This window comes from Kogia breviceps, chromosome 8, assembly GCF_026419965.1.
Source record: "Kogia breviceps isolate mKogBre1 chromosome 8, mKogBre1 haplotype 1, whole genome shotgun sequence".
NCBI classification, from domain to species: Eukaryota; Metazoa; Chordata; class Mammalia; order Artiodactyla; family Physeteridae; genus Kogia; species Kogia breviceps.
The window spans coordinates 89,055,700-89,074,284 of NC_081317.1; the positions used below are offsets into that span (position 1 = coordinate 89,055,700).

At 44.4% G+C, this 18,585-nt stretch overlaps 1 protein-coding gene across 1 annotated transcript in view; it reads left to right on the plus strand.

The window, feature by feature from the left end:
- The window catches only part of RECK (reversion inducing cysteine rich protein with kazal motifs), a 76,720-nt gene extending 64,718 nt beyond the window's left edge, over window positions 1–12,002 (plus strand). The window contains exons 17-21 of the mRNA XM_059072141.2: window positions 5,384–5,576; window positions 6,836–7,046; window positions 8,237–8,310; window positions 9,152–9,307; window positions 10,385–12,002. Of these exons, the coding sequence (XP_058928124.1) occupies window positions 5,384–5,576; window positions 6,836–7,046; window positions 8,237–8,310; window positions 9,152–9,307; window positions 10,385–10,606 (856 nt within the window). The 3' untranslated portion in view covers window positions 10,607–12,002. The remainder of the gene's footprint in view (window positions 1–5,383; window positions 5,577–6,835; window positions 7,047–8,236; window positions 8,311–9,151; window positions 9,308–10,384) is intronic.
- Window positions 12,003–18,585: the final 6,583 nt, after the last annotated feature.

The window sequence follows — 18,585 nt, forward strand, 5'->3', positions numbered from 1 at the left end:
TCTCAACCACTGCACCACCAGGGAATCCCTACAGCTTCAGTATTTTATGAAGTTGTTTAGGGGCGCCTTTCTCTGCAGTTTCCTCAGGAGCTCAGAGTGCAGTTGACCTCGCCTTAATGACAGATTTCTGCCCGTGGTGGCTGCAGGGTAAGGGTCCTGATGATTCACTTAGGTTTCAAGCTTCTAGAACTGGAGTTTTCACTGACTACCTCAGAGAGCTGAGCAGGACATGTCCCAGTGCCACAGTCCTTGCCTTATGAAGGTTTTGTGGAGAATAAGCAATTGCTTCTCCATCCTGAAAATCCTGGTGCAGCATGAAGGGAGGGAAAGATTTTCTCGTGTGTTAAATTTATTTTAACAAATTTAAATTCTCTTTTCGCAAAGAGTTGGTCACCCATCTAGCAAAATTTACATCAAGAAAACTAAGCCCAAAGAGTTGCTATGGAAAGAAGACAGGGTGTTATACATAAGGAAACATGATAAAGAAATAAGTCAAAAGGATAATATAGTTGTGTTGGGAGGTAGAATTGAGGGTTGTTTTGGTATTTGTTTGTTTCCCTCTATTTGCTAACCTTTCTGAATAAGGTTGGCTTGCTTTTATAATAAAACAATAAAATCTCAAAGTGGAAAGGGCTGGCTGGGTATAATACAAAATCAATATAAAAGAAAAGTTTGAAAAATGCAGCTACATGAAAATGAAAATTTTCTGCATGGTAACAAACAAATGACAAACTGAGAAGAATCTCAGAGAAAGGGCTATGTCCTTACAATATAAAGAACCCTACAAATCAATATGAAAAAGATGAAAAACCTAGTATAAAAATGGGCAAAGATCAATAACCAATAGAAAATGGACCAAGGACGTAAACATAGGAGAAGAAGTACAGATCGTTCTTAAACACTTGAAAAGATGCTTATATTAGCTGGGGGGAGTAACTCTAGCTACTGTATACAAACTCCCAAATATCAGTGCTTTAACATAGTAGAAGTTCAAATACAGTCCATTTGGGTGTTCAGCAGGTGGCTTTCTACATGTGATTCAGAGACTTAGGATCCTTCCATCTAGCAACTCTGCTCCTACAGCCTCTAGTCCTCCTCTGTCCAGCAGACAAGAGAAGGGAGATGATGGAGGTTGCTCTTGAGAAGCTTTTATAGGCCAGGTTAAAAATTCATCTCTACTTCCAGCCACATTCCATTGTCTAGAACTTAGTCATTTGGCCAGAACTACTGCCAGGGAGGCTGGGAAATGTAATCTAGATGTATGCCCAGGAAGAAAATTAAATGAATTTGATGAATGATCATCTAGCCAATCTACCACAATGCTTAACCTTTCTCATATTAAGAGAAATGTAAATTAAAATAAAACTACAATCGTGTACCATTTTCTGTCTACCAGATTGGTAAAGGTAAAAAGTTTGATAACAAAATGTAGGGAAGTAGGCACTCCCATACAAGAGGGTTTTGGGGTGAAGACTGGTACATCCTCTTTGGAGGGCAATTTGTCCAAGGCTACCAAAATTTTAAATGCACATACTTTTTGAGTCAGCATATATAAGTGCTTATTCTTATATAAAATATCTCTGGAAGAATAAATAAGAAATTGATAATAATGGTTGCCTCCGGGGAAGGGAATCAGGTGGCTGGGACACAAGGAGTAGGAAGGAGATTTACTTTTCACTGTATATGATTTTGTGTCTTTTCACTTTCTATGTGGGCTTGTATTATCTGTTCAAAAACTAAGTGTTTAAAAAACAAAAAGTTGAGAATAAATAAATAAAGTTGTAGTCATTCATCAAGTATCTACTGATATACCAGGCATCTTTCTAAACACTAGGACACAATAGTAAGCAAGACAAAGTCCCTGCCCTGATCGTGTTTATTTTAATTTACTCCCCAGAGTCTCAGCCTTTCCTGTTGATCCTCTTATTTCTGTACGTTCAAATTGGTAATGTTTTTCCTTCCAAAATTACCAAATTTCTTCTGATATTCTTTGTTCTCATTGCTTCAATGTTAATAGATAGTGAAGTTCTAAATATTCTTCTTTTTCATTATTTCTCTTCAAATGTCTTAAATTTCTATAAAATTATTACTACATGCATTCTAATTTCTTTCTTCTAGTTTTGAGATAGAATTGACATATAACACTGTATAAGTTTAAGGTGTATAGCACAATTAGTTGACTTACATACATCACGAAATGATTACCACAATACATTTAGTGAATATTCATCATCTTATATAGATACAAAATTAAAGAAATTTAAAAAAATTTTTTTCCTTGTGCTAAGAACTCTCAGGATTTATTCTCTTAACTTTCATATGTAGCATTCAGCAGTGTTAATTACATTTATCATGTTGTACATTACGTCTCTATATTATAACTAGAAGTTTGTATCTTTTGACTACCTTCATCTAATTCTCCCTCCCCTCACCTTTGCCTCTGGTAACCACAAATCTGATCTTTTTCTATGAGTTTGTTTGTTTGTTTTGAAGTATAATTGACCTACAACTCTGTGTTAGTTCCTGGTATACAACATGTGACTCAGTATTTCTATACATTTTGAAATAATAGTTTAGTTACTGTCTTTCATCATACAAGGATATTATTGTACGTAGTTATCAACTGTATTCCCCATACTGTACATTTAATACCTGTGATTCCTTTATTGTGCAACTGGAAGTTTGTACCTCTTAATCTCCCACACCAATTTCTCTCCTCTCCCCACTGTCCTCCCCTCTGGCAACCACCCGTTGGTTCTCTGTATCTATGACTCTGTTTCTTTCGCTTTGTTTGTTCATTTGTTTGGTCTTTTTAGGTTCCACGTATAAGTGAAATCATACAGTATTTGTCTTTCTCTCTCTGACTTATTTCACTTAGCATAATACTCTCTAGGTCCATCCGTGTTGTCACAAGATTTCATTCTTTTTTATGGCTGAGTAATATTCCATTGTGTGTGTGTGTTTGTGTGTGTGTGTGTGTGTGTGCGTGCTCAAAGTTTCTCTTTCTCCACATCCTCACGAAGACTTATTTGTTGTCTTTTGGATAATAGCCATTCTGACAGGTGTGAGATGATATTTCATTGTGATTTGATTTGCATTTCCCTGATGATTAGTGATGTTGAGCATCTTTTCATGTGCCTGTTGGCCATCTTTATGTCTTCTTGGGAAAATGTCTATTCAGATGCTTGGTCCATTTTTTGATTGGGTGGGTTTTTTTTGATGTTGAGTTGTATAAGTTCTTTGTATATTTAGGATATTAACCCCTTATCAGATATATCATTTGCAAATATCTTCTCCCATTCAGTAGGCGGCCTTTTGATTTTGTTGATGGTTTTCTCTGCTGTGCAAAAGCTTTTTAGTTTGATGTAGTCACATTTTTTTTTATTTTTGCTTTTGTTTCCCTTGCCTGAGGAGACATATCTAAAAAATATTACTAAGATTAATATCAAAGCACATACTGCCTATGTTTTCTTCTAGAAGTTTTATGGTTTCAGGTTTTACTTTTTTTTTTTTTTTTTTTTTTTTTTTTGCGGTATGCGAGCCTCTCACTGTTGTGGCCTCTCCCGTTGAGGAGCACAGGCTCCAGACGCGTAGGCCCAGTGGCCATGGCTCACGGGCCCAACCGCTCCGCGGCATGTGAGATCTTCCCAGACCGGGGCATGAACCCGTGTCCCCTGCATCGGCAGGCGGACTATCAACCACTGCGCCACCAGGGAAGCCCTCAGGTTTTACGTTTAAGTCTTCAATCCATTTTGAATTTATTTTTGTGTGTGGTGTGAGAAAGTAGTCCAATTTGATTCCTTTACATGTAGTTGTCCAGTTTTCCCAACAGCATTTATTAAAGAGGCTGTCTTTTCCCCATTGTGTATTCTTGCCTCCTTTGTCATAGATTAATTGCCCATATAAGAATGAGTTTCTTCCTGGACTTTCTATTCTGTGCCATTGATCTATGTGTCTGTTTTTGTACTAGTACCATACTTTTTTGATGACTGTGTGTAATATAGTTTGAAATCAGGGAGAGTGATACATCCAGCTATGTTCTTCTTTCTTGAGATTGTTTTGGCTATTCAGGGTCTTTCGTGTTTCCTTACAAATTTTAGAATTATTTGTTCTAGTTCCATGAAAAATGCTATTGGTATTGTTATAGGGATTGCATTGAATCTGTAGATTGCTGAGTAACATGGCAATTTTAACAATATTAGTTTTTCTAATCCATGAGCATGGCATATCTTTCCATCTTTATGTGTCGTCTTCAGTTTATTTCATCAGTGTCTTATAGTTTTCCAAGTACAGGTCTTTTACTTCCTTAGTTAAATTTATTCCTAAATATTTTATTCTTTTTGATGTGATTGTAAATGGGATTGTTTTCTTAATTTCTCTTTACATGCATCCTAATTTTAAATCCCATCAGAAGAGGCAACCACATTAGTAGCAGATGATGGTGGTGGTGGTGATTTCAGTGCAGGAAGCTTATCTCTAAAAAGAATAGAAGTAATTTCCTTTGAAATTATATGCTGCTAGCTAATATATTCTTCTCCTTTTACTTTATAGACTAATATTTGTGTATCCTATTATTTCAAATACCCAGTAAAAGCTAAACATTTTCATAGGTCTTATCTTGTTATAGAAAATTATAAATACCCTTTATAGAAATGAGGGAGGCAAAAAGAGTCTAAAGAAGAAAAGAACCATCCTCCCTAACCCCTCTGAAGAAGTTCAGGGATTGAGAATGGAGCAAGGTTCAGGTATTACTAGGAAAACCCAGCTTCAGGGGGTGGCATTCTCTCAGTGACTCACTACCAGCCAGCATCAGGTCCTCAGCCTTGTAAGCACAGAAACCTGAAATTTTCAGCACATACTGTGAAGCCTTCTCTTAAGATAGACTCATATTAGCCAAGCTGATAATTAAGCCTCTGAAAATGCTTCATTTATTATTAACGAGAAGGCCTCCAGCATTGGGCCCTAGCCCATTTGATGGCTTCATATCATGCCTCTTCCACCCCGAGCATACTTTGCTCCTGCTCTCGGGGTCCCCTGCCCTCTCCCCCAGCACCACAGGGTCTCAGGCATCACACCTTTGCTCTGCTGCTCCCTCAGCCTGGCAGGCCTGCATCCTCCTGGTTCTGCCTCCTCCCGATGCTTCCTCCAGGCTCCCCAATCAGAATGACTCATTCCCACGATCATTTGGTGTGTGATTTTCTACCTGATAGCCTGCTTTACATGCACGCTCGCCTCCCCACTCTCCATAAGCTCTTGGGCACAGGGACTGTTTCTGATTGCTCTCTTACTTTCTCCTCAGCCTCCTGTGCCCCATCAGTGCTTTGCCGGCCCCACCATGGTCCCTTACGACATTGGCTCATGGTGCTGCGTTTGTGTTTTTCAGATGCATACCCAAACCACAAGTCTGCCTGACAACTTTTGATAAATTTGGATGTAGCCAGTATGAGTGTTTGCCAAGACAGCTCACCTGTGACCAGGCCCGAGATCCTGTTTGTGATACAAACCACATGGAGCACAGCAATCTCTGCACTTTGTACCAGAGAGGGAAAAGCCTATTATACAAAGGCCCGTGCCAGGTACCACTGTTTACCTGACAAACCCAAGTACACTGAGCATGAAATCAGCTTATGATCTTTTACACATGAATCAGCAGTGAGACCCCTTCAGGGTCTGCTGTGAATCCCGTCAAATCTAGAGCACTCAGTCCTCCACCAAAAATGAGCCATCCCGAGGCTGGCTTTTTTTCCTAACACGGGGGGCCCCCTTGCTCATGTGTGAACCTTTGCACATCTAGGGTACAGAGCAAGAAGAGAGAGGCTTCTTGCCGCCAACCATTAGGAAAAGAATTTAAAGTCTCACACCCCTGGCATTAGTCAGCAGCATCTTCACTTCCCCTAGTTCCGCGGGCCCTCATTAGAAAACAGCCCAGGAAGAATGCGAGGTAAAACAATGAAGAAAAGAGCTCTTTCCCCACTCTTCCCACTGAAGTCCCACCTGAGGTATGAAAAGTGACTGAAAATTTCTCTGAAACTTAATGTTGTCTTACATCAGTTTATCTTTCAGTCTTTGAGGGTCATGAAATCTGTATTCATGTTAAAAATAACCCCAAGGACAACCCCACTGAGGCCTCCCACAGTACCACTGATCTATGTGCTGGGCCCTCTGCCTGGGGGAAGCCCAGCCTTGGGCCAGCACCCCCTGCCCACAGCCGGCTGACACCGGACATGCTGGCTGCTCATTTCCTCGTCTTCATTGTCGGAAAATCCCTTCAGCTCATCTCCCTGGGCTTGTTTCCCCTCAGAGATCATGTTCCAAGTGCACTGATACCTTTACTCTGCATTCCCAGTCTTCTCTTCCTGTTTTGCCCTGTTCCTGGCTTCAAGTTTTCTCTTCCATGTTCCTAACCTACCTCATGGATCCAGTCTGTCTGCTCTCCTGATCTCTCCACTCTTCCCTCTCCTTATCCCGTACCCAGCGTGAAATGATAAGGCCTCTGAATTTGCACGAAGATTGGTCTTGTTTTCTTCTAACAGGTTCTTCTGGAATAATGGAAGTCTGGTGGGAGGGAGGATTTTTATCTCATATCTGTTCACAGAGAATGAGTACCCAAGTCCCGGAGAGGCTGAGAAAAGTAATCTCTTCAATTCATCTTGGGACAGCCCTATTGCCCCCAGCCCCACCCCATGCTTAGCAACCTCAGGAGCTTACTTCAGAGGGTCCAAGAATTTATACTGTCTTTTTTCCTTCCTGAAAATAGGGAGACCTACTCTGCACTCTTGGTCAGGAAAAGTGCACCACAGAGGCTTACAGGCTAAGTGTGCTTTCTTGCCCTCAGCCCTTCTGCAGAGCCCCAGAGCCCATCTGCGGGCACAACGGGGAGACCTACAGTAGCGTGTGTGCTGCCTACTCGGACCGGGTGGCGGTCGATTACTATGGGCCCTGCCAGGCCGTCGGGGTCCTCTCCGAGCACAGTTCTGTCACTGAGTGTGCTGCTGTGAAGTGTCCTTCTCTCTCAGCGACCGAATGCAAACCCATCATCCCACCCGGTAGGCTGGCAGTATCGGGGGTGGGGCAGGGATGGAATTGGGAGGATTTGCGTATCTGTCTCCATTGAGTGAGTCACTGAGAAGAGAGATGACTAGTGTGTTTAAACTTTTCAGTCTTGACTCCAGCTGATGCTGATTAGATGCATTACTCTGGGCCAACCTTAAAAAGCTGTGGATCTGCCTTAGACATCATCTGGTCTGGTGATTTTAAAACGATGTGGAAAACTTTTTTCAATCCTGCCTTAAACATCAATAGATAAACAGCAATATTTAATTGCTAGAATTATGGTTATTAGTTCAAATGCATAGTATTTGCATATTATAAAGTTAATGAATAAGGAATTGGTCACTAATGAATGAATAATTGAACTAGTTTTGACGAACACAAACATTTGAAATTGAGAAAAACAGAAGATAGTTGTTGTCTTAGATTGGCCTTAGCATCTAATTTAATTGTTTTGGTTGCATATAACCAAGAAAGTCTTGTTTCGTACAGGCTATTATAAACGGTGACAGTTTTCAAACAGCTTACCTTACAGTCTCATACTCTTCAGTTAAACAGAGGTGTCAGAAGAGACTTTATCCCAAGTCTGCACAGAACAGATTAATCTGGAGTCTAACAAGTTCATTCCTCTGTCCATGAACTCAGCAAATGTTTCTTGAGCTTCCACTATGTCCTAAACACCTTCTAGGCACTGGGGACACAGCAGTGCGCAGAACAAAGCCTCTTTCCTCCTGGAGACCACGGTCTGACATTTTATTATGGTTTAACAGTTTAAAATAATTTTTTAAATTAAATTTGAATTAAACACTCATGGAATCCCTGAAACACTTGCTCCTGTGTTTCACAGACAGGAAACACTTGCCTGGGATCACACAGTGAGTTCTGAGCCAGGCAGGGTCTAGGCTCTGCCTGTCTTGAAAGGCCAGCTCTCCCTGTGCTGTATTAAACCACAACTGCCCCTCCTGAGAAGTAGCACGGAGGAGAGCAGGGATGGAGGAAGGATTTCGGTAAATGTATAGATTATAAGACTCCAGGTTGGTCAGGGAACATATCTAAAAGTGCAGTTATCAGGAAGGACTGCTGTGACTTTCCCAGCACAAAATGAACAGCTGGTCATTTCACCAAGTATTATGAATTCTCTTTGTTTCTAATTCTGAACACACATAAAATGGTTTCTGTTATACAGGTGCTTGTTGCCCATTATGTGCTGGGATGTTAAGAGTTTTATTTGACAAAGAAAAACTGGATACTATTGCTAAGGTGAGTTGCTTTATGAGCCGTGTACTGTTGAAACCTTATCGATAAACCTGTCAATAGTCGTACAGACAGAATGGGTCATGACAGTTATAGATGAAGAAACTAATTTGCACAGGAGCAACTTGCCCAAGGCTGCATAGTAGCTCACAACCAGGAGAACTGGGGTTTGAACTCAAAGTGTCTGGCTCCGTCCCGTGCTCCTTCCCTCTATAGCCTGGCTGTGTGGTGACCTTGCTCTGCAATCCGTCAGCCCGGGCCTTTCTCAGAAAAGGTCCCCTGCCGGCATAGGGGAGGCAGACCAGGCAGCCAGGGACTGGTCACGCCCAGATGGTCTCAAGGTTGCCAGCCCTCACGTGGTCCCCATGCCACCGGGGGCTGCGTCCGGAACCGGCCACATTCCTCTGATGGTTTTGCCCCTTTCCCTTTGCTGTATCATCACTTTTTCTGCTTGCTGTTATAGAGACTCGTCTCTAGAAATGTAGCAGCCAACACCTGCCACTACCTAGAAAATTATGCCCATTTCTATGAAAACACCTGTATTTTTACAGGAAGGCTTTAATTATTTTCCTGTGGCATCCAACTCAGAACTGTCCCGTAAAAAAGTGCTCCTGGTGAGAGTGTTTATCTCAGCCAGAAAGGTCAGCAGTCAGAAAAAAAAACAAAACCCATTGGAATGGGCTCTGCGGATATTTTAGAATTCAGCCAACAAGGCCCTGTTGGGGCCCAGCACTTAGGAGTTCCTCGGTTAAAAGAGCCTCTATGGCTTAGGCAAGGTGGCAAGGCAGCTTAGGCAGTAATAAGGAATTCTCTTTTTTTCAGGTAATGAATTTTTTTCTCTCTCTAGGTGGCAAACAAAAAGCCAATAACAGTTCTGGAAATACTTCAGAAGATCCGCATGCATGTGTCTGTCCCACAGTGTGACGTATTTGGATACTTCAGCATTGAATCAGAAATTGTGATCCTGATCATTCCTGTGGATCATTATCCAAAAGCTTTGCAGGTGGGGTTCAGCACATGTTGTGCAACCATCCTGTTACTTTCAAGTTTGGAGGACTTGGGAGGGGGTGAGGGCAGGAGGAAGGAAAGCACAGCAGTCTCTGAGGGACGGAGCTGCACCAGGTTAGCAGTGGCCAACAGAACGCAAAGGAGTGGGAGAGGGGAGAGGTTGAGATGCTGTGACTCAGAGCGTGCAGAGATGGAAGGCATCTGCTCATCGTCCAGACGAGGAGGCGGCTGAGGCCCAGGGAAGGCAGGGACTGACACAGGTCACGCGGTAACAAAGCCGGAACCGACTCCTGTCTCCCGAGGGCTGTGCTCCCACTGGGGAGGAGGAGCCCACCAGCGCTGGTCTTACGGGCCAGCTCACAATCTAGAGGTGAACTTCACTCAGGAGGCCCAAGTTTCAGCGTCAACATAGTGAGGGCTCCAGTGAAGGGGGTGAATTACAGCCGCTTATAAACTGCCACAATTAGGAAGCTCATTAAGTCTAATTGCTTTCCTCCTGATGTGTGGGTGGGCATTGAAAGGCCACTCCCTGTGGCTATGTTTAAGCATGAAAAGATAACTTCTAAGCGTGGAGAAGGGGTGAACAGCATTGTGGGAAAAGAAAGGGCAGTGGCAGTGTGGGTCATGGCTTTTTTCATTTGATTTCCATTGATGCAGTTATATATATATATATATTTTTTTTTTAATTAATTAATTTTTTTTTTTTGCGCTACTCGGGCCTCTCACTGTCGTGGCCTCGCTGCGGAGCACAGGCTCCAGACGCGCAGGCTCAGCGGCCATGGGTCACGGGCCCAGCCGTTCCGCGGCATGTGGGATCTTCCCGAACCGGGGCACGAACCCGTATCCCCTGCATCAGCAGGCGGACTCTCAACCACTGCACCACCAGGGAAGCCCTGATGCAGTTATATTTTGTGTAATAAATTAAGACTATTAAAATGTTACTCTGGCTAAGAAAAGAAGGACAAAGAGAAAGTGTATTCCTGGTGTTGGGATATTTGTGGAATTTGTCTGACTTGACCTTTTCATGGATTCTGTGATTTTATATTAAAAGAATCTGATTATCCTCTCCCAGATTGAGGCTTGCAATAAGGAAGCAGAGAAGATCGAATCCCTTATCAACTCCGACAGCCCCACTTTGGTGGCCCACGTCCCTCTGTCCGCCCTCATCATTTCTCAGGTGCAGGTCTCCAGCAGCGTGCTTTCGGCTGCTGCCAGGGCCCAGCCTCCCTGCCACTCCCACCTCTTCCTCCTCAGCCTGGGTGTCGCCTTGCACAGGGTCTGGACACACAACTGACTGCCCATGAAAAGTGCAAAATATTCCTCGACCTAATCTTTCTACTTTGGAGAAGACATACAGGACTGCTGGTTTATAGTTGAATAGTGGCCAAGTCAAAGCACTTGTCACCTCTAACCTCTATGCACCACACAGTATTTTTCTTAATCACCAGTGTTAGTAAGGGTTTTGTTTTGTTTCTACAAATGTTACAATACATTCTTTCAAATACTAATGAAAAGAGGATGTCTCCTTCTGGCGGATCACTGCCTTACAATTTACATTTTGCTCATTAGATGGGTCCCCCACTCTAAAACAAATTCTGTATCATTGGTAAATGAGATGATCACATTTTAGAAAGATAACTCACTTTACTATGGGCTTTGTATCACAAAAACTTCATTTCCAAGTTCTTTTTAGTATTAAGGTGCCCCTAGAGTGTGTGTTTGTTTACAGATATTCCCTACTCTGTTTAGAAGTGAGGGGTCACAGCAAAGAGCCACTGCTATTAGAGTATGAAATAAAGATAAGGCATATTTGGAATTATCATATAAATCATCAGGCAAATTTAATTTACAGGAATCCATTTAATGTGGTAAGCAAAAGCAATCTAAGTAAATGGCACTCATATAATATATTGTAAGCGACAGTCTCAGTGGTTCCTAATGTGTGTCTGTGACTTTTGTGAAAGGGAGAAGTTATATCCCATCAAAGCCACTTGTATTATGCATTTTTATATTAACCAGATGTATATTCTTTGGTATCATCCAAGTTAAATTTAGAGTTTCTAAAGATCGACCTTTAAACCAATTGCTGCTACTTATGTAATTGCCAAAAAGTGAAATAATTAGTAGTTCATGTAAATAATACATGATTTTTCTATTTTATTATGAAGAAGGTGAATAGCCATATTTGTAAAATGACAATCATGTGTGTTGACCCAGTACTTTCCGTTCATGAAGACACATTTGCTTTTTGTGATATGCACAGTGTAGATAAGTGTTCTGTTTGACTTTCTTTTTTGATATAGAATTATAAAGAATTGTGGTTTATATATTTAAAAGTGTCAATCTAAGTTTGAAAATGTTTGCATGTTGTCTAAGAAATTGAATACTTTGAATGTTTCACAGTTTGAAATAAGCTATTCAGTGTAATACTTCTTGTTTATATGCACCTAAACTTAGGTTTTCCATGAAGTGTTTTTTTCAGTGTTATATGTACCTTCTAAAAAATATAGGGATATGCATATTATACCAAAATGTTGTTTAAAAGCAGGCACTTAAAGCTTTCAAAATTTCTCAGTGGTGATGTAGCATGTTTGTTGCAATTGCTTTTTCTATATAAATGTCTTCAATGCAATATACTGGAAAGCTTTTATATTTTAATAAAATAATTTTATATGATTATGTGTATTTCCAAGCAATGTGCACATTTTAAATGAAACCACTGATTACTCTTAGGCAAGCTATGTCCTTTGCTTTGGAATAAGAAGCTATGGGAGTGTTATTACTCCAAACCTGGGAGAGCGGAGCAGATGGAACCGAGCTGGTCAGAGCAGAGACCCAGGCATGACCAGAGGCCAGGCTGTGGCAGAAAGTCAAGTACAAAGACCCCAGCTTTAGGTCTTCAGGACCAAGAGAGCTTCAGGCCCTCCAAGACCAGGAACAGACTAGGGAGTTCTACTCCCCACTGCCTCGGCCCAATATTCCAGCCCCAGGATATGTCCTGGGAAAAAGAGAACTGATCAACAGGCCTGAAAGGTTCTGTCAATCAGCAGAGGCTAAAGCCCCAAACCTCCATCTTGCTCCCATCACATGTCTGCTGTGGGTCAGTTGCACTTCTTCTCTATACTGTCTTCACTTCTGGACCCACCCAGTGTCCTCACAAAGAGAAGAAAGAGACGAAGAAAACCACAACTGGCCCTTAGGTCTCTGCTCAGAAGTGACACTGTCGTTTCTGCCTACGTCTTACCAGCCCAAGCAAGTCACTCCCGAGTTCAAAAGGTAAGGATGTATCGTCTTCTGGTGTGTGTATGTGTGTGTGTGTGTGTGTGTGTGTGTGTGTGTGTGTGTGTGTGTGTGTTGGCGGGAGGCAGTAGGGAAGGAGCTGGGGGCGGGACCATGAGTATTTTGAACAATGATACAATATACTGCAGAGGCCCTTTCTCATCAGGATAGGACAATAGCCAGGACTGACTAAATATCGTATTAAAAAAGCAGTAGAATGAGAGAGGTGCTTGGGATTGGGGGAGGGGGAATATCAAGGGAGGAAAAGATCTAAAGGTTGGTCCTGCCCTGAGGACACAATCACACAATCGTGATAACTCTGACGATAGATAGTCACTGGCCAAACAAGCCCAGTGCTGGCGAATTCAGGAGATGGCGCTCCTCACTGGCCAGTGGCTGTGGTGATCACAGCCAGGCTGCCTCATGGACAGGGTGTCAATGGCTTCTGCTGGTTGGCTCTGCCCAAGTGTGTCAGGCAGGCTGGTAGAAGCCCTGTGGGAGACAGACTGTGGGAGAGAGAGAAATGAGGCCCATGTGCCCCTGTAATTCTGCCAGGGCCTAGTAGCGGGGGGGCCTGGACGTCCAGGAGAAAACGGTTCTGCAGGATGGGGACAATTTAGCAGGTCAGGTAACTGCATGAAAAGGGGACCCCAGAGAAAGATTCAGAGGCTCCTATGGCCATGGGTGATGAGGCCAAGGCACCAGGAAACAGATGAGATGGCCCCCTATCCAGCCGACAGGAAGTAATTGGACAGGAATGGACCCTAGGAGAGTGATAGGCCTGGCCTGGGTCACATGCTCACCTCTGAGGCAGAGAAGGAAAATCAGGAGAGCTTCAGCCCCACCTAAACCAGATGGAATGGATTTCTCACAGGAAACAGCTCAGTTCCTAGAAGAAACCTTCTGCTAGGTGTGTCCTCTGGGGTGTGTGCATCTCTCACAGGCCATTAGCCCCCAAACCAATTAAGCCTGGGAGCACACAGCTATGCCTCGCCCTCAGGCCTGGCGCACACCTGGAGCTGTCAAACCGTCAGCCACCAGAGCCCAGGAACAACCAACAGGGTCCCTGTGAGACCGACCTATTGAAAAAGGGAATTATCCAAAGTGATTGATAATCAAGTAATTGTTATCCACAGAGCAAAAGTGCCAACAAAAAGGAGAGACTGATGAGTGCAGAAATTTTAAATCAGTGCAAAAAAGAAGCAAGCCAACTTGGGGAAGATATTGCTTGCCTTCTGGATGCCTCGCTCCAGAACAAGCTCTGTCAGGGAGCTTCCCAAGGGCTCCAGGACAGAGGACCCAGGCTTAAGACTTGATTGTCACTGGATGACACTAAATTGTTAGTCTCTACTAAGTCATTTTTCTGTAAACCAGGGACAGCAAATGCATGTCATTCATGCCACCAAATCGTCATTTGATGTCCATGGTAAAGCGATCAGGGCTCCATCATGGTCTCCTGGTGGTTGTCTCTGCTCCAAGCCGAGCTTCAAGCACAGCGTTCTGAGTGAGAAAAAAAGGGGACGAGAGTCGTGGTGCCTTCTTTTCCTGCCAGCGCCTCTTATGAGTAAGAAAAAACATCTCTCAGAAATCCCTCAACAGTTGTCCCTTGTATTTCCTTCAGGATCAGGTCATATTCCCAAGCCTAGTCAGTTGGCCAAGGGGAGCAGGATAGCCGTAGCTGGCTAGTCAGGGGCTGCACACACTGCTGCCCCAGCCAAGTCGAGGTGCAGGAGGACAAGAGTAAGACGGTCAAGGCCGCCAACAGCGTTTGCCTTAAGATAAAGCCAGTTTTTTACAGTCTCAACTTGTTAGAGTATAAATATGAAAAGTTTTGTTTTTCCAGTAATTGCCCCCGGCTGTTCTACCCTATTCCTAACTAGGTAATGGAACCCCATAAGAACAACTGTCTGATTTCATAACTTTATTGCTTTCCTCCAGTTACTTAAACAGCCTCACTTCATTTCTCAGGCCTCTGTCCTGGTTATCTTAAGTCTTCAATCCCATATCCAATGCGAAGGCCTCTTCCACCTCCTCTGGCCTAGATGCTTGCTTAGAGTAGGGGGCGTGGCAGGCATGGTCTTTTTGCAGCCAACAGAGGCAAGGCTTACTTCTCAGTGCGTCGGTGAGCTTATCATGGTGTCACTAGTGGCGTCAGTCACAGACATTAGGATGTCTTCAGTACAAACTGTGGGACATCAGTTTCTAGTAAGAAAACTTGTCAACCAAGAGCTGAGTGGTCTTGGCCTCAGCTATGGTTTGCCTGTACAAGACAGGAATAGGTAACCTAATTGTACAATGTGTCATGGGAAGTGTGAGGAGAGGGAGAGAAAATCTAATGAGCAGACAGAAGGCTTCCCAGGGCACTTGATTTGAGCTGGGCCTGGTGGAAATAGGGATGCTCTGCCAGATTGCTCTGAGGTGAGGCATTCTAAGTAGAAGGTATGGCTTAAGCAAAGATACAGAAGCAGGAGAGTCTGGGTCCGTCCCAGTGGTAGCGCAGTGGAGCTGACAACTTGGGGAGGGGTGGTGAGGGGAGGTATAAGGCAGGTCATGTGTGCAGCCTTGAATGCCAGACCAGAATGGCACCCAAGGCCTCTGGCCTTGCCTTCCCAGCTATACTGGCTGACTGGATAGCTCCGGTGTATGTAGGACTGTGGCCATCCAACTTCAGTGTCCAGAGAGACCTTCAGGATCACCCACTGATCTTGTTATGGGGCTGTGCTCCCTTCCCCTCTGTCCTGTGAACATCCTGGACTCTACTGAGGAAACATTAACTGAGCCTGGCTGGGTGCCAGGCTTCCCCTCGGCCTGGTACCCTCCCTCAGGGCTCAGCCTGGGTCTGTTTCAGCTCCACCTTGGGAAGAAAGTTAAACCCGCCAACAACGCTGATAGTCTTGACACAAAATCCATAGAAGACATTTTATATTCCTTCATTTGATTGAATGGTTTTCCTCTAGCCCTGGCTGATGGGAGTCAAACCCACACATTCCCACAGAGGGAACTGTATTTCTCAAAGGGACCAGAGGCCCTGCTCCTCTCGCCCTCCCTCCTAGCTGCGTGTGAGCTTTGCCAGGCGAGGGAAAGGGAACGCTGAGGGATCATTCCTAAGGAAATTGCTTTCCCCAGTCCAGCAATCTTGGAGCTGGGGAGCAGACATCCATTTTGTACACAGAGGGCAGTAGACCCAGAAAGCAATATTAGCCCAGGGTCACATTGCGGGTCAGGGCAGAGCCAAGCCTGAGGCCAGGTCCGGGCTTTCCCTGGCACAAGGCGGCCGGGCAGGATTTGTGCTTCTCAGGGATGGAGAGAGCCATGCAGGAGAGCTCCGTGAAGGTGGACCCCAGGAGTGGCCCGAGTGAACTAGGTTCAGCATCAGGTCAGGCTGAAAAGGCAGGCACCTGAGTTCGGTCTGACAGGTCCAAGGAGCAACAGGGATCATAAAAGTAACAGACACAGCTCTCCTGCCCTTTCTGTGACAGAAAACGGTACACAGAGAGGGCACGTGCTGAGTCTCAAGTCTGGTTAGGTTCTCAGGAAGTTAGGCTGGTGGGGGTAAGGGTAAGGCAGGAAGCCTTCACATGGGGAAGCATGTTAACACCCCTGCCCCCAGCCCCACCCACTCTTTCATTTTTCCTAAGTGAAATTCTATTGTTTTCTTAATGTAAAAAATAACCTGTGTGCATTCCCCCAAATACCTGGAAATATAAACAAAGGAAAAAGTCACCCTCAATGCAGCTTCCTTCCCCTGCCTCTACAAATGAGCGCAGAATCCTTCTAGAGCTGTCTCTGTACCTAGTTGGGGCAGGGTCCTTCCTCTGTGTGCGTGGGAACACAGGTGGTTACCTCAGGATCATGGTTGCATATCTGGGACGTTGCCTGCTGGTTGGCACTTCCCTGCCTAACGGTTCACAGGTGGAAGCTGCATCTCGGCCAGAACCTCGCCAGGTCATCAGCTGTCCTATTCCTGAAGCCTGCCTCACTGTCTGCCTGACAATCTCCCTCTGACCTCTGCTGGATATGTGAGCCGCAGTTTTACTAAGGAGTCATGGAGGCATTTATGTTCGTCAAGACCCAGCAGGAAAACAGGTGGCCCACCCAAATCAGGATAATTTGAGGAAGGCTTAATAAAGGGACTATTTACGAAGGTGTGAGCAGGATGTAAGAAACCACAGGAAGAGTGTAGGGCATGAGCTATAACATGGGGCTGTTAGCACCCCTTGGCCCAAATCAGTGAGGTTGTTACCAGAACCCAGGGGGAGTGCTGCATGGAGCAGGCGTCCTGCCCCTTCCTCAGGTCTCCTCCCATTGCTGAACCCTCTCAGAAGCCAGAGGACAAGGGAGCCTGCTGCAGCTATACAGGTCAGCCTTCCCAGCAGAGAGCAGGGTGCAGAGTCAATTTAGGGAAGGAAGTGGAGCGAAAGAAGACACCAGCACAACAGACCAGGGCAATGCCAAGTAAGAGGACGGGAGATGTGACAGTATCTGCTCCCTCATTCCAGTGCACCCCCCTCTTGATTTAAACTTTTGGAGGGGTCCCACTGAGCACGCCTACCTTCCTGACCTCACTCAGCCTCCTCAGTTCCTCTCTATCCTCCTCTCATAGCCCTTCTTCATGCCCACATTTCCCAGACTCTCTCCGCAGCTCCCCGAGAATCCCCACCCCTCCACGACCTAGAAAGGATCCAGGCCCTCTGCCCCTTCCTGAGTCACACAAACGCGCTCCGCTCCCAGCCTGTAACGCTCCAGACAGGAGCAGAGTTACGGGCTGCGCTTGTTCAGGCTATGGCAGAACACTTCCCCTCCCAAGCAGAGGACCAGGCTTCAGGATCCAGCTCACCTTCCCCATCAGCAAGGAGCTGCCCAAGAACAAGTACCCTCCTCAACGTGAGTATTCATTTTCTTCCTAAAGCAGCCCAGGCTGTTGCATGTAAAGAAGGGACAAAATCCTCATAATAAAATGAATTTGATCATGTGTCTAGTGAAGTAAGTCTATACTTGGGTGCTTTTAAATGGGTTGCTGGCTTTCTGGGATCTCTATTATAACAGCACTAATCCCATTCATGAGGACTCTACCTTCAGGACCTAATCACCTCCCAAAGCCCCCACCTCCAAATTCCAGCATATTGGGGGATTAGGTTTCAACATATGAATTTCAGCAGGACACAAACATTGTCTACAGCAATACAGTTATCAGTAAGAAGGGATTTTCCTTGAAGTCCTTTTATTTTCAAATCAAAGAAGTATCAAGTGATAAGTCACAGGGACTTCCCTGGTGGTCCAGTGGTTAAGAATCCACCTTCCAATTCAGAGGACATGGGTTTGATCCCTGGTTGGGGAACTAAGATCCCACATGCCGCAGGGCAACTAAGCCACAACTAAAGAAGCCCATGTGCCGCAGCTAGGGAAGCCTGCGCACCGCAATGAAGAGGCTGTGTACTGCAATGAAGAAAAGACCCAGTGCAGCCAAAAAAAAAAGTAATAAGTCACTATCTATAGACATTTTTCTCAGCCCTTTGATGGTGAAGCTTCTCTCTTTACTGGTTTCCAAGCTCTGGGCAGAGAGCCAGGTGTGTCCCCTCTCTTAAGAAGGGGATACAGTAAGAGACTCATCTAGAGTTTGGCTCCATTGATATGCTGTGGGGACTGCTTCTCTCCCTTCCACCTTCTTACCTTCCTTTGCTTATCCAAGTTTGACAGTGATGTCATCTAACTATAGCTTTTCTTTCCATCTGGAACACTGAGAGATTAACTTGGTCTGTATGTTAACAGGAATACTATACTACAAATCAGCAAAATGTAAAATCTAGCAAACACTCCATGCTTGGTTATATCTTACATCTATTACCTCATGGAACTAGTATAGCTTAAGCCTTGTGTATCATGCTCTTCTACTGACGGTTACCACTGGAAGAATTATCATGTGAAAAATGACCAAGAATGACCAAGAAGGTTCTTAGACCATTTTTCTCAAGATTGTCCAAGGTTTTAAATGCA